A 12,431-nucleotide genomic window follows, 5' to 3' on the forward strand; every position below is an offset into this window, starting at 1 on the left:
GGCTTTGCCGCTATGGTCGTGCTTTTCGGTGGATGCTTCGCCACCATCTCCTGCTTCGTGTTGGCGACAGTTTTTTGTGCAGGTCCAGCTCTTCGGGTGGCCTTTTGTTTGGGTGGCTTGTTTGGAGTGTCCTCCCCCTCCGTGTTTCTTCTGTTGTCTGTGGCCGTTTGTGAGTTTGTCTGTATTTTTTCTTCAGTGTTTCTTTTTTGTTAGCCTTTTGTGTTCATGTGTGCCCCAAGTCCTATTTGGCCGCAACAAGGTTGTGTCTGTAACTGCTTTCTTCTTAATGAAAAACGTGCTCAGACACGGTCGCGAAAAAAATACTTTCTGGAGTTTCATTTTTGCTAACAGGATACGGGATACCATGTACGAAGCCTAATCGAAATGTGAACAATTTGAGCAGTTATGTACGATTTCTTTTTGGTGACTTAAATCTATTTTCTTTTTTTATAAGAAAGTTCTAAATAAATTTGCAGGCTGGTAGCAAAAGCTTAATTGGTCACAAGCTTTGGCTTATGTCCCAACACTTCCTAAATATCGGCGTTATTACCAACCATGAAGTAATCCTAACTTCGTCAGTAGAATGACCATATGCTTGACTATATCTTTTCATATTAATATGATATTTAAAATATTTATAAAAATAAACAGCAAAGTAAATTATATAAATGGGCCCTTTCGGCTCATTTCGGCCCTTGAGGGCCAACTGGCTTGCTATTATCTGCCATCACCAGGCTCCTACCTGTTGGGCGAGGCCCAACTTGGAAAAAAAAAAAACTGGCTACTAACGGGCTACGAAATCTTAAAGCAAGACGAATAGCAGGGAGCCAGGTCCAACGATCTCGCTTCCAACGCATCCATCCTGGGCCTACAAACCTTCAGATCCTTCCCAACCTCCGGCACCGCCGCCGCCACCACTGCGCACGGTCCGCCGCTGGCCGCCGACATGAGGCGCGTCCTGATGAAGGGCCACGAACGCCGGCTAGCGTTCCTACGCAACAACCCGGGACAGCGACCTGCTCTTCTCCTGCGCGAAGGAGCACGCCCCCACCTTCTCCGTCTGGTACGCCGAGGACCCTGACAATGCGACTACCGTGAGTCATGCGTTCTCCCTCTCGATTGCTTATGCAATTTTTCCTAGATGCATGATGGATTTTGTGGCATGTGTGATTTACTGGTGTCTGCCGAGATAGGGGAGTTCGCGCTGGTAAGTGTGGGGGCTGCTGGACAGGATAGTCATCACCGCCGGCGAGGACGCCACCATTGGCATCTGACACTCGGAGGTTGGCTTAGCTTGCTGTAACATTTTTTTTGGAAGCTTTCTGTAACATTATAAATATGTTAGTGTTTAAGGACTTATTTGGATGATTCTCTTCTTAATGAAAAACATGCTCAGGCACGGTCGCTAAAAAAAACAACTTATTTGGATGACACCTTGGCAAAGTTGGCTGAGCCAGGCAGCTCATCCAGGCCATCGATTTCGTGCACCTGGGGCCACGATGGCTGCCTGGCAGCAGCTGCCTGGGTGAGGCCTTCATCCAAACAAGCCTGATATTCAATGTCACATGCCTAGCTACGGCATACAAAGAAGCTAACACTAATCAAGACTATGTTACAGAGTGACAAGTTAATGCCATTGACATCTCTCCTGCTCATGGCACCGTATGTTCGTACTCCTAGTCATACATTTTCTTATTTATACACATTTTCTTTCTCTTCAACATGGGTTATCGTAAATTACTTTCTTATGTTGAATGCTATAAAAAAGATCCTATGCATTGAGCTAGAATTAACTTGGCCTCATGTCTTGGTGCATTTTTCTATGACTTCACAGGCATTCTTATTTGTACACAATTTTTCTCAACATGTGTATGTTTTAGATTACCTGCTCATGTTCCTGCTAAATGTACAAAATGCCTATGTGTATTCCCCCAAAAAATGTCTACATGTATTTCTCTAGAAAACTGTGTGTGTAATGATTGAGATGGAATTACCTATATATGGCTCCCTATCATGGCGGTGTACTTTGTGACGAACTTACTTTTGAATCTACAATTCTTGAAGTTGCTTGGGATCTTTGTGTAACTGTATATATGCTCTGGTTCCTGTCATATTACGCTGCGAATCTAAATACATTTTATACATGGGTTTCATATAGGAAGGCTGATGTGTATACAGCTTTGTGTAATCAGTTGTTGGAAGGATTTTTTGGTATTTACAGTAGGATAAAACCGTTTGTCATGTTGGATTTTTCCCCACACAGGTTATGCATGTATGCCATTTTTACTCATAAAGTTTCCTGTTTCTGTTTGTAGGTTGTCGTAGGAGGTGGTCAGGATGAAATGAGTGTGACTATGAAGACCACCATGCTGGCCAATTTGAGGCTAAATTCTACCACTAGTTGAGTTCTTTTCTTGTCGAAATTTTGAGATGTTACTCCCATTCGTGTATGCTTTGCATATCTGAGCTGTTCTGAAAATGACTTAACTCTTTATATTTTGCAACAAATTGGCGGTGTCCCGGTGCTAAAGGGCATTTTACACCAATAATGTGTTGTCATTTAATCTATGGAGGTAATATTTTTGATCCAACAGTGTCTGTCACTATAGTTGTTTTTTTATGTATACATTTGGCTGCTGTCCATTTGAAATATAAAAATTTTATGCTCATGTTTCATGTTTCTTTGTGATTGTATCCCCACATGCTCAATTATTAAGCCCAGGGTTGGAGCCAGAGAATGTCTAGGACCTGGGCTGACCAAGTTACGACAGTCCTAATCATTTAATAATATCATTTTCTTCTACATTTCTAGTAGCTGGGCACTGAGATTTGGGCCTAGGAAACCCCTGAGACCTGGCTCTGGCACTGATTAAACCTTGTTAATACAATACGGTTAATCACAATTCGGATTCCATGAGCTTTACGTGAGCAGATTTTATGTCAATTTGTATACTTTTCATTAGCTTTTTGTATTGATTTATATATTTCCAGCATTATTTTTTTTTGATTGTAGAATAATAGGATTGGTGTAATTGATGGATGTATTGCATTGAGGACTCGGCCGGTATATATGAGAGTACATGACTTGGGGGGTAAGACATCCCCCGGGATACATATGGCAGTCTACGATACGTCGATACGTATATCTACAACTATCAAATATACTCTAATACTCCCCCGCAGTCACAGCGGGAGCACCGCAGACGGTGAGACTGAAGAAGAAGCCGAAAGCAGGAGCCAACAGACTAACATCCCCCCGCAGTCATAATGTCGGTGTGGTGCGGATGTTGCGACTGGAGAGAAACCAGCGAGTAACTCATGCGGATGGTAGCCCTTTGTGCCGATGTCGAGGTAGCCGAGCTGGAGGGCGAGGAGCCATGGTCGAAGATGCCGTGCATAGGATAGCCGTGGTCGAAGTAGAGCTGTCGAGGTTGCCGAAGGCGAGGTAGCCACACATGAAGCCGCGGGCGCACGAGGAGGCGCCGTGGTGGTGGCGTAATGGAGAAGATGCCGGAGACGAAGATGGTGACGCGTCGAGGCAGTTGTAGAGGGAGCGATGCCAAAGTCGATGCAGTCAGGCCATCGGGCGACACATGTCCGAGTTTGCCAGGCTCGGGAACGCATCGGGGACGATGGGAACGCATCGGGGACGATGGGCACGCACCGGTGTTGCCAATACCGGACGTGCAAGGGAGGAAGCACAACCAGATGCCGTCGCCGGGGGGCCAGTAGAGAAGGCCTCCATAGCGGTCGCAGGCGGAGAAGAAGGCGAGGTAGAAGATGCCAACGCCTGCTGTTGCTGGAGTAGACGAAGTAGTCAGGGACGAGATGGCGACGCTGTCGACGTGGTTGTGCTAGTAGAAGCGAGGAGGGGAACCCAGATTTTCCAGCACAAGGCCGAATGATCCAGATGATGCGGCAGCGGCGCTCGAAAGAGGCGGCAAAGAAATCGTACAGCTTGACGAAGACCATGCGCGGGGCGCGCAGCGACGAGTCGACGATGAGGTCGGGGACGGGGTCGGCGGCGGTGAGGAAGCAACGACAGAGAAGACCGCGGGGTGACGCCACTGCTGCCCGATGAGGCGACGCAGCGACAGCCTCCGTGCTCGGTGAAGGGCGCGCTCGACGAGGACGGACGTCACGGGAGCCGGTGGATCACGCATGTCGGTTGATCAGGCCGAGTATTCGCGAGGCGAGAAGATGATGGGCAAAGCTGGCGGAGGCGTCCCGATCGGTGGAGGCGACGACGAGCCAGCGAAGGACAACGCGAGGACAAAACGGCGAGGTGGGCGTCCCCTAGGTCACCGTCCATGTTTCCATGCCGCACAGTCATGGTCGAGGAAGAAGCCGGTGAAGTCGACGCCGACGTCGAAGTAGAGGCGCGAGGTCGACTGGCGGTGGGCGACTCAATCTCGATCAGTGATCGAGTAAAAAATCAGAGAAACTAACCAAAAATAAACCAGCAACTACTTCTTGTGTAGAACCTCCGGGTGCGCTGAGTACTTCACCCATCTTTCTCTCCCCTCGGCACATCACGCCAGCAGAAGCAGAGACGCCTGTGCGTGGGAGAAAGATATCAGAGGGGCGATAGAAGTCGACGCCAACGGAGGGGCCCCACTAGGGAGGAGTTGGCCTGCTGGCGGTGGATCCCCGCGAGGGAGGAGCCGCGCGGAGGGGGGTCGGAGCAGCCAGCCGCGGATGCAGCTCGGCGCTGCGTTGTGGTAGAAGTCCGGCGCGGCCAGCGACGCCACGACCACCGGTAGGTGAAGGCCTAGCGAGGCGGAGCGATGGCAGCCCGGCGCACGGCGAGGAGTGACGGGATAGGAGACCGGGGTGGAGTGGATCCGCCAGCGTTGGAAGGAACCGGCGCGGATCCACCGGAGGAGGCGAAAGCGACGGAGCCGGCCCGTGGCTGATGGATTCTGCTAGGAAAGAAGCAGAGGAGGGAGGCCAAGGCCAGCCCACAGACGATGGCGCCCGGGTGAGTCCTTCACAATCTGTTGTTGCTGGATGACATGCTACAACGGCGGATCAAATTGATCTGCCGTCGGACTTCGGAGGACGCAGCCCCCGGCGGAGATCATGGGCGACCTCCCCGGGGGCGCGCTAGGAGGCCGTCGCGGGGGTGCGCTGGCGGCGCACCGTGGGGGGACGACCGGCGGCGTGTGAAGAACAGAGGCGATGGTGGCGGCAGCGGAAGGTTTAGCCTAGGATCCCAAACCCTAATCTCAGTGATACTATGTAGAATAATATGATTGGTGTAATTGATGGATGTATTGCATTGAGGACTCGGCCGGTATATATGAGAGTACATGACTTGGGGGGTAAGACATCCCCCGGGATACATATGGCAGTCTACGATACGTATATCTACAACTACCAAATATACTCTAATACTGATATTTGAATAGTTGTTTGTTGGAATTCAGTAATTACTTGCAGGTTACTTGTCAGGCAATGTAAGCATTTGCAATCTTGACCTTAGTGCTGAAGCTTATCTCTGCATTTTATAATGTTGAAGATTTTCTTTTTGGTGAACTTACAATTATATGCGGGCTTTTTTTTTTTTTTGAGAAACAGGATTTCCATCTTGTACTTCTATTCTCACTTTTGCCGGTCATTCCTGAAAGCTAAATCTTTTACTGATGTTCTTTATTTTTAGCAGCTTTTTGGGTGGTGGTGAAGATGGATGTGTAATGTTGCACCATTTAGATTTGGACTACTTCAATAGGGCTCTACCTCACATCGATCACACACACACACACACCCCTTTGTGGCTGCAGGTTGAAGATGAAGGAGAGGAAGAGAAGCAGGAAGAACACACGAGGAGTGGTGCTGCTTAAACACTGAGCTGCAGCTGCTCTCCCTTATATTCACAATTCAGTCAAGGATGAGCATTTACAAGGTATGGTCAGCTGCTACTACTACCATTACCCTCTACTGTTGCCATACTACAACTTGTTGCTAGAACTATAGCCATAAGTAGACACTGCAGCTAATCAGCAAGATTTACAAGGGCTGAGCAGTCCATGACTGCTCCAAGTCGTGATTGAGCAGGAGCAAGGCTAATTACCCATCAAATAGCAAGTTTTAGATAAAGAACATCACAATGTAATCTGGAGTGTCAGATAAAGAACATCACAAAGTAATCTGAGGTACTATTTTCTCAGGCTGCAAGCCTTCAAAAGATGAGGATATTTGAGTTGAATTTTATTATTAGCTTTCACCTCTTTCGGTGGAACAGTGTAGTGATTTGCTATAATTTCTATGTTATTGTTAAGAGGACAGATCGACAGTCTATCATGCTCAGTACCCTTATTTCTCTGCGAATATTGCTGATATTATTTGCTTACCTTTTTTTGGTATCTGTTGTTGCTTACACACCAGTTATGTTCTTTTTATAATAATGGGTTGGCACGTGTTTGAATCTTTTAATTGAAGTGCTTGCTCATCATGTGTAAATACCAGTTACCAGCAGCATTGTTGTCTGTTTTGAAAACATGCTGTTGACAAATGAGGATAACATGTCTAGAACACTTGCCTGCATTTAAACGTAGGCTGTATGTGGATTATGCTTCAAATCCTGCAACTGCTATTTACCTACTTTTCAAGTTACATTATTTTAATCTTCATCTCGCTACTTGTTTCCAGGCAGTGTATGAGGAAACCAATAGACACAAGAGGTGCTGGTTAGTCTTGATGCTTGATTGCTTGGAGAGTTTGATCACAAATTTATGTATTGGTAATGTATTTACTGTTAGATATTTCAGTTGTGCTTAAGAACTTTGTACCCATGGCAATGGAAATATCCTTAGATTGCAATCATAAATTCATTTTGTTATATTTCCTGCTCCGTGTTGTATTCCTCTCCAGTTTGGTGATCTATATCCTCTAGTTCTTATCCCAGTTATGTTATAATATGTCGAATGCTAGGTAATTTTATACACTCAGCACAATAAAATTTGTTTTCTGTTTGTGGTTTAATGTATAAAATGATCATAAAAACCTGTGCTTTTTTTGTTTATTTGAACATACAAGAATCACATAATAAATTGTGCCATTGTGTCTAATAATAACAACTGATTTGGCATGAGAAGCCTAAATGCATAGATATTGTAGGTACTCCAGAGGCACAAAACAACTCAAATTCTTGCATTATTACATCATGATGAAGTCTTACATTCAAATCCACAAGATACAGTGAAAGAACACACAAACACACATCACTCCATTTGAGCCTATCCTGTGTGGAACAGTATGACTTCCGTAGGAATTGGAAGAATTCCTGATTTCCACACAGGAACCTTCAACAAACACCAATGTAAATGAAACTGCAAACAACAATGCAAATGCCACAGCACACGGAGGAACTAAAATGCAACTACGTGTCAGTCTTAGAAGAATGGAGTTGTAAACTTGTAATACAGCAATCAACTGCAATGCATAGGAGGAGCGATATACCATCTATATGGATTGGCAGGCTGCGATTCTTCTTCTTGTCCTTAGGCAATTGAGGACGGTCCCGAGAGAGGAAGATCATTCCTGGTGTAATAAGAATATATGAAAACTATCAAGAAATGCTGTTAACTACAAGCGAGTTTCAAGCAAGTCAGTAGTGATTACCTTGTCTTATGAACTAGGCGTCGATTTGGCTCAACTTTCTGCTTCAGTAATTTCAATATCAACCACTGCTGTAGTCTTCTCATCAACTGCTTCATCTTCTTCGGCTCCAGCACCGGGTCCACTTGGAGGTCCGGTTGTATTCTTTCTCTCCTCATCAATTGCTTGAACACCATCTTGTTTAGTGTCATTGATGAAAAAGCTGATCATCTGGGTCCTGTTGCGGCGCTTAGCAACTTCTTTTGTGACTGCCTCCACGGTCATCTTGACACTGGAGCTGTTGGCATACCTCACATTGTAGTACAGGGCAACCTCTTTAAGGCTAATTAAGTTGCCGATACCTGAAGGAACACTAATTGGGTCCATTGGGCAAGCACGGAACTCTAGTTGAAGATATGTGAGCTTCGACATTGCTTCTGATTCAAAAGTGAGCCATGGCACTGGGCAGTCGATGGACAACTTCTGGAGCTCATGGAACCCTTCATTTCCAATCACTATAGCTTCTCTGGGAATGAAGTCCAAGCCTAGCACTAGGCACTTCAGATTAGGTAAGCCTCTGAGTATCTCCAGATCAGGAGTCCCTAGTTTGCAGACTGTGATTTGAACGAAAGATAAATACTCGAGCCCATGGAACCATTGGGGAAGACCTGCGAATCTTCCCAGTGTCACCTTGAATTTCTCAAGCCCCCTAGGCGGACGAGAAAGGGAGCCCAGGAACTCCATGGAGCAGCCGAGTCCACAGTGAATGGTCAGAGACTCCAGCCAGCGCCACCTTCCGATGGATGATAGTAACGCGTCACAGTAGTCTGTATCGGAGGACTGGTGAAAGTACCATGTTATTGCAAGCACCCTTAGGTCCTGTAGATCCCCGAGAGCCTTGATGAAGCTAGCAGGCTGTTCGCTCAAATCAATAGTGGCTAGTGTGTTTAGCTCAGAGAAACGCCATATGTCATGTGGTAGTCTTGTTGCTATTTCAGCGGAATTAATCATTCCTTCATCACCAAGGAGAAGAGCACTTAAACTGGACGCCAGCATCCCTAGATGTTGCTCTGGCACTATCACCTGCCTTATCGCTGTGCCTCTTAGGTCCAGTCTATGCAATCTTGTTCCCACGAACACCCCCAATGGAATCTCAGTTACCTGTGTGTAACTTGCATCCAATACCTGCAGACTAAGCAGTTCCTTGATCTCCGGTGGGAGCTTGCTGACTCGAGTGCCCCTAACGCTCAGATACAACAGAAAGAACATTTTGCTTCTGCATATCTGCAGTAGGTCCTCATCCCCAAAATTCTCCCAGCCTTCGACATCCAGCACCACCAGATTGGCAAACTTGTCCAAGGGGACTCCAATGCTGACTGCACCGGACACTGCTAGCGAACGAGTCTGGGACAGATCAATTTTTTGAAGCAGAGATGGGATGTTTGGGACATCATCGTGGAGAGCAAGTCTCCGTGGAATCCGACTAGCTTCGTTGACATGGCCAGTTGCTGATGCTTCCGCTAATAAGTTGAGCGTGGCGCTGGTGAATGCAAAACCAATCTCTGCTGATTTGGTGGCAAGGAGCTGGTGCTGATTCTGATCGACATTCCACTGCCAGGCCTCGGCTTCATCCGGCAGATTAGTGCGTCGTCTGGAATCTGGTGCTGCATGGGTGATGACATTCCGATCGACTAGACAGGAAAAGTAGTCGTTTGCTTCTGCTTCATTGATGACCCGGAAACTGAAGAGGCCTTCAAACAACCATCTCATGACAAGTTGATCCTTGTTAAACTTGTACCCGTAAGGAAATATGCTGATGCACAACATTAATAGTGGGTCGTTGCCATAAGGAGAGTCATCAAATGGGCCTGGTGATCGTCCGAACCAGTCCATTCCATCTCCCTCCTCGGCCGCCGCTTCCGGTGGCAGCCCATGGCGGGAGGTAGCTGGAAGAAGATACCTATACCTCAAGAAACGATATTCAGCCATGTCATAACATATTTGGGCTGGGGAGAGTAACCGCCACCGGGGACGATGCCTTCGGTGGATGCACCGCGCAGCTCTTCGCAGCAGGGTGTTGTGACGTTGGGGATCAGCTTCGTCGAGGGCGGGGCGGAGAGTATCCGACGCCCTGTAAGTCAATTGTTTCAGCAATCCCATCATATCCTCGTCGACATGCTGCGGGCCCAGTGCCGTCAAACCCGCGACGATGATGCTGAGCTCCTTCTCCAGGAAGTCCAAGAAGCGCAGCTCAAAGTCGCCCGTGACGCGGCCCCGACGAGCACCTTCCAGTATCTCAGAGCACCTCGCGCGGCAGGACCCCAGGGAACTTAATGCTTCCTCGATCAGCTTCTCCTTCGTCTCTTCCACAGTGGAATCGACATCCTCCTCCTGCCGCTCGGGAGCTGCAGGCACGGTCGTCGTCCCTACTACCTCCCTCATTCCCGCCTGCTCCTCGGAAGCCATGCATGCATACCCGGCCCCCCTTCCTGAACGGAATATATATAGAATCAAATAAAGAACGATCAAACGGGATAACTAATATATTAATCTGCTGCATTTATTAGAGAATGGATTAATGCCTCCGATCCAGAACGCAGAGCATGTATATGCATGCATGCATGCATGGAGCAGAGCAGTGGTCGTGATGTGAAGCTGACTTACTTGTCCGTGCTGACGATCGACTGTTGTTTGGTGTCGCCGGCCGGCCGGATGAGTATTGTTTCGTGTGCTAATGGGGTTCATCAATCTTTTTGGGACTCATGAACCCTCATCTCTATGGTACCTTAGCTTGCAGAACTAGCCCAAAACGACAAGCAAAGTCCGTTAGGATCGGAACGACCCTGCACGCACGCCACCAGGCAGGCCCGGATCCAATTCCATGCATGCATGCATGCATCCGTAAGCTGAGGTACTACTACTTTATTCCCCTGCTGCCAGCTGATGAACTCCTCCTTTTTCTTTGCCCCCAAGCCACGCCATCCTCCTTTCACTACTTGAGGAAGGTGCTCCATTGATTCGATACCAATACTCACGCGCACGCCACCAAGCGCTCATCAAATTCCATCCTCTATGAACTTTTGCCCCATGCCACGCATCACTTCTTTTTCTTTGCCATAAAGCCATACCATCCTTTCCTTGCACTAGTGAAAATCACTACAGCTTGATCAATTTGTAGGGAATTCCACCGCACGATCGATGTAGTTATCAGGAGCTGAAAGATAAAGTACGTAGTATATTACTTCCTCTGTCAAGAATTAATTAATCCTTTATATTTTAGGACAGAGCGAGGTCGTAGTGTATCCTTTGGTCATGGATACTTGGAACATTTGTCAAGAATTACCAGACTTTCAAACTCTGACTTTGAGTAACTTTTTAAATATATTTGTTTCATAAATGTAAAATCATATGTGTGGCTTTGTTTTATTTAGAAAGTCCTTTTATAATCTCATAATTTATTAAATTTATAAAAATATTCTAATAGAAAATACATGTATTCTGTTAGCTAGAAAATATCACTACTACTAAAATGACTTGTAGGGGCGGGTGAAACCGTATTTTTAAGGGTGGGTGTGGTACCTGCTTCTGCTTTTTGTAGATACAAATTGCTATTTGTAGGAGCGGGTAACATGCCCGCCCCTAGAAATGTATTTTTAGAGGCGGGTGATGGGGCGGATTAATGGCATGCCCGCCCCTAAAATTCAATTTCTAGAAAATAAAAAAAATCAGGAAAAATTGAAAATAGTAAAACAAAAAATAAAAAATATCACAAAATATATACACTTACATTAACTGGGTTCGAACCGTTTACCTCAAGCCTCGCGCGTACCCTCTTCTCCACCAGACTACACAATCACTTGTGACTCTATAGGGTATGTTATTCTTTTGTGCTAACTCTGAAATTTATAGGAGCGGGTAATGCCATCACTAGCCCCTTAAATATTTTTTAGGAGCGAGTCACGCCATCACCCGTACCTGCAATTATTTTTTATTTTTATTCTTTTCTTTAAAAATATAAACATATATCTGCATATATTTACAAAAGATATATTTCGCATATCTCAAGTGTTTTTTTTTTCAAATGGTCAAAATATCACAATCCCAATACATATGTTCAAATTGCTTTCACATTCACATATACTACATTCATACTTATAGTACAACACACGTACAACTATGCCTATAAAGTACAAAATTGTTTCCATCAAAAAAATTATAAAATTTTAGATCTTACCACTACAGCTTTAATATGGAGCTACTCTACATCCTATATTGTTTGAAAAAAATAAAACTTCAACATTTTAAAATTAGAGAACTTATAATAATATTTTCTATTATTAAATAACCTTAATGAAAAAGTTATCTACTACAAAATTTTAGGTCTCATTAACCTCTAAAATTTTAATATAAAGTTTGACTTCATCCGAAATTATATAAAAAATTATAAATTTATTTGTGTGGGACCATTTGTAAAGGCGGGTCATGCCATCATCCGCCCCTAAAATGATTTTTAGGGGCGGGTGATGGCATGACCCGCCCCTAGAATTGGCCACCATTTCTAAAGGTGGGTCATGCATCACCTGCCCATAGAAATGCCATTTTTAGGGCAGGTGATGCCGTCACCCACCTCTAAAAATATATTTCTAGGGACGGGTCAAAAGGTACAGTAACCCCGCTCCTTTTGTAGGAGCGGGTTACTTTTTGAGCTGCCCCTAGAAAAAAAAGGGCGCTCTTATTATAAATCGTTTTTGTAGTAGTGTATTCTAATAGAAAATACATGTATATATAGTATTAGCTCAAATATACTAATAGAAAATACAAGTATAATCTCA

At 45.5% G+C, this 12,431-nt stretch overlaps 1 protein-coding gene and 1 long non-coding RNA gene across 6 annotated transcripts; one reads left to right on the top strand and one right to left on the bottom strand.

Moving 5' to 3' along the window:
- The first annotated feature begins 828 nt into the window (after positions 1-828).
- Positions 829-6,843, top strand: LOC120685963. Of its 5 annotated transcripts, none has more exons than XR_005679905.1 (6): positions 829-1,283; positions 1,397-1,525; positions 1,619-1,662; positions 2,316-2,400; positions 2,532-5,905; positions 6,652-6,843. It is a non-coding gene; the product is annotated as an uncharacterized LOC120685963 (long non-coding RNA). The 5 variants fall into 5 exon arrangements; XR_005679904.1 differs by having other exon boundaries at positions 829-1,094; positions 1,194-1,283; positions 1,397-1,662; XR_005679903.1 differs by having other exon boundaries at positions 1,397-1,662.
- Positions 6,844-7,136: 293 nt separating this feature from the next.
- LOC120685962 (disease resistance protein PIK5-NP-like) lies at positions 7,137-10,489 on the bottom strand. The gene is made up of 3 exons (XM_039968111.1): positions 10,264-10,489; positions 7,624-10,088; positions 7,137-7,542 (listed from the first exon to the last, which is right to left on the bottom strand). Exon 2 carries the CDS (start codon positions 10,063-10,065, stop codon positions 7,654-7,656), a length of 2,412 nt encoding a protein of 803 aa, XP_039824045.1. The 5' UTR covers positions 10,066-10,088; positions 10,264-10,489; the 3' UTR covers positions 7,137-7,542; positions 7,624-7,653.
- Positions 10,490-12,431: the final 1,942 nt, after the last annotated feature.

The sequence above is a fragment of the Panicum virgatum genome, chromosome 8N, assembly GCF_016808335.1.
Source record: "Panicum virgatum strain AP13 chromosome 8N, P.virgatum_v5, whole genome shotgun sequence".
In the NCBI taxonomy this organism is placed as follows: Eukaryota; Viridiplantae; Streptophyta; class Magnoliopsida; order Poales; family Poaceae; genus Panicum; species Panicum virgatum.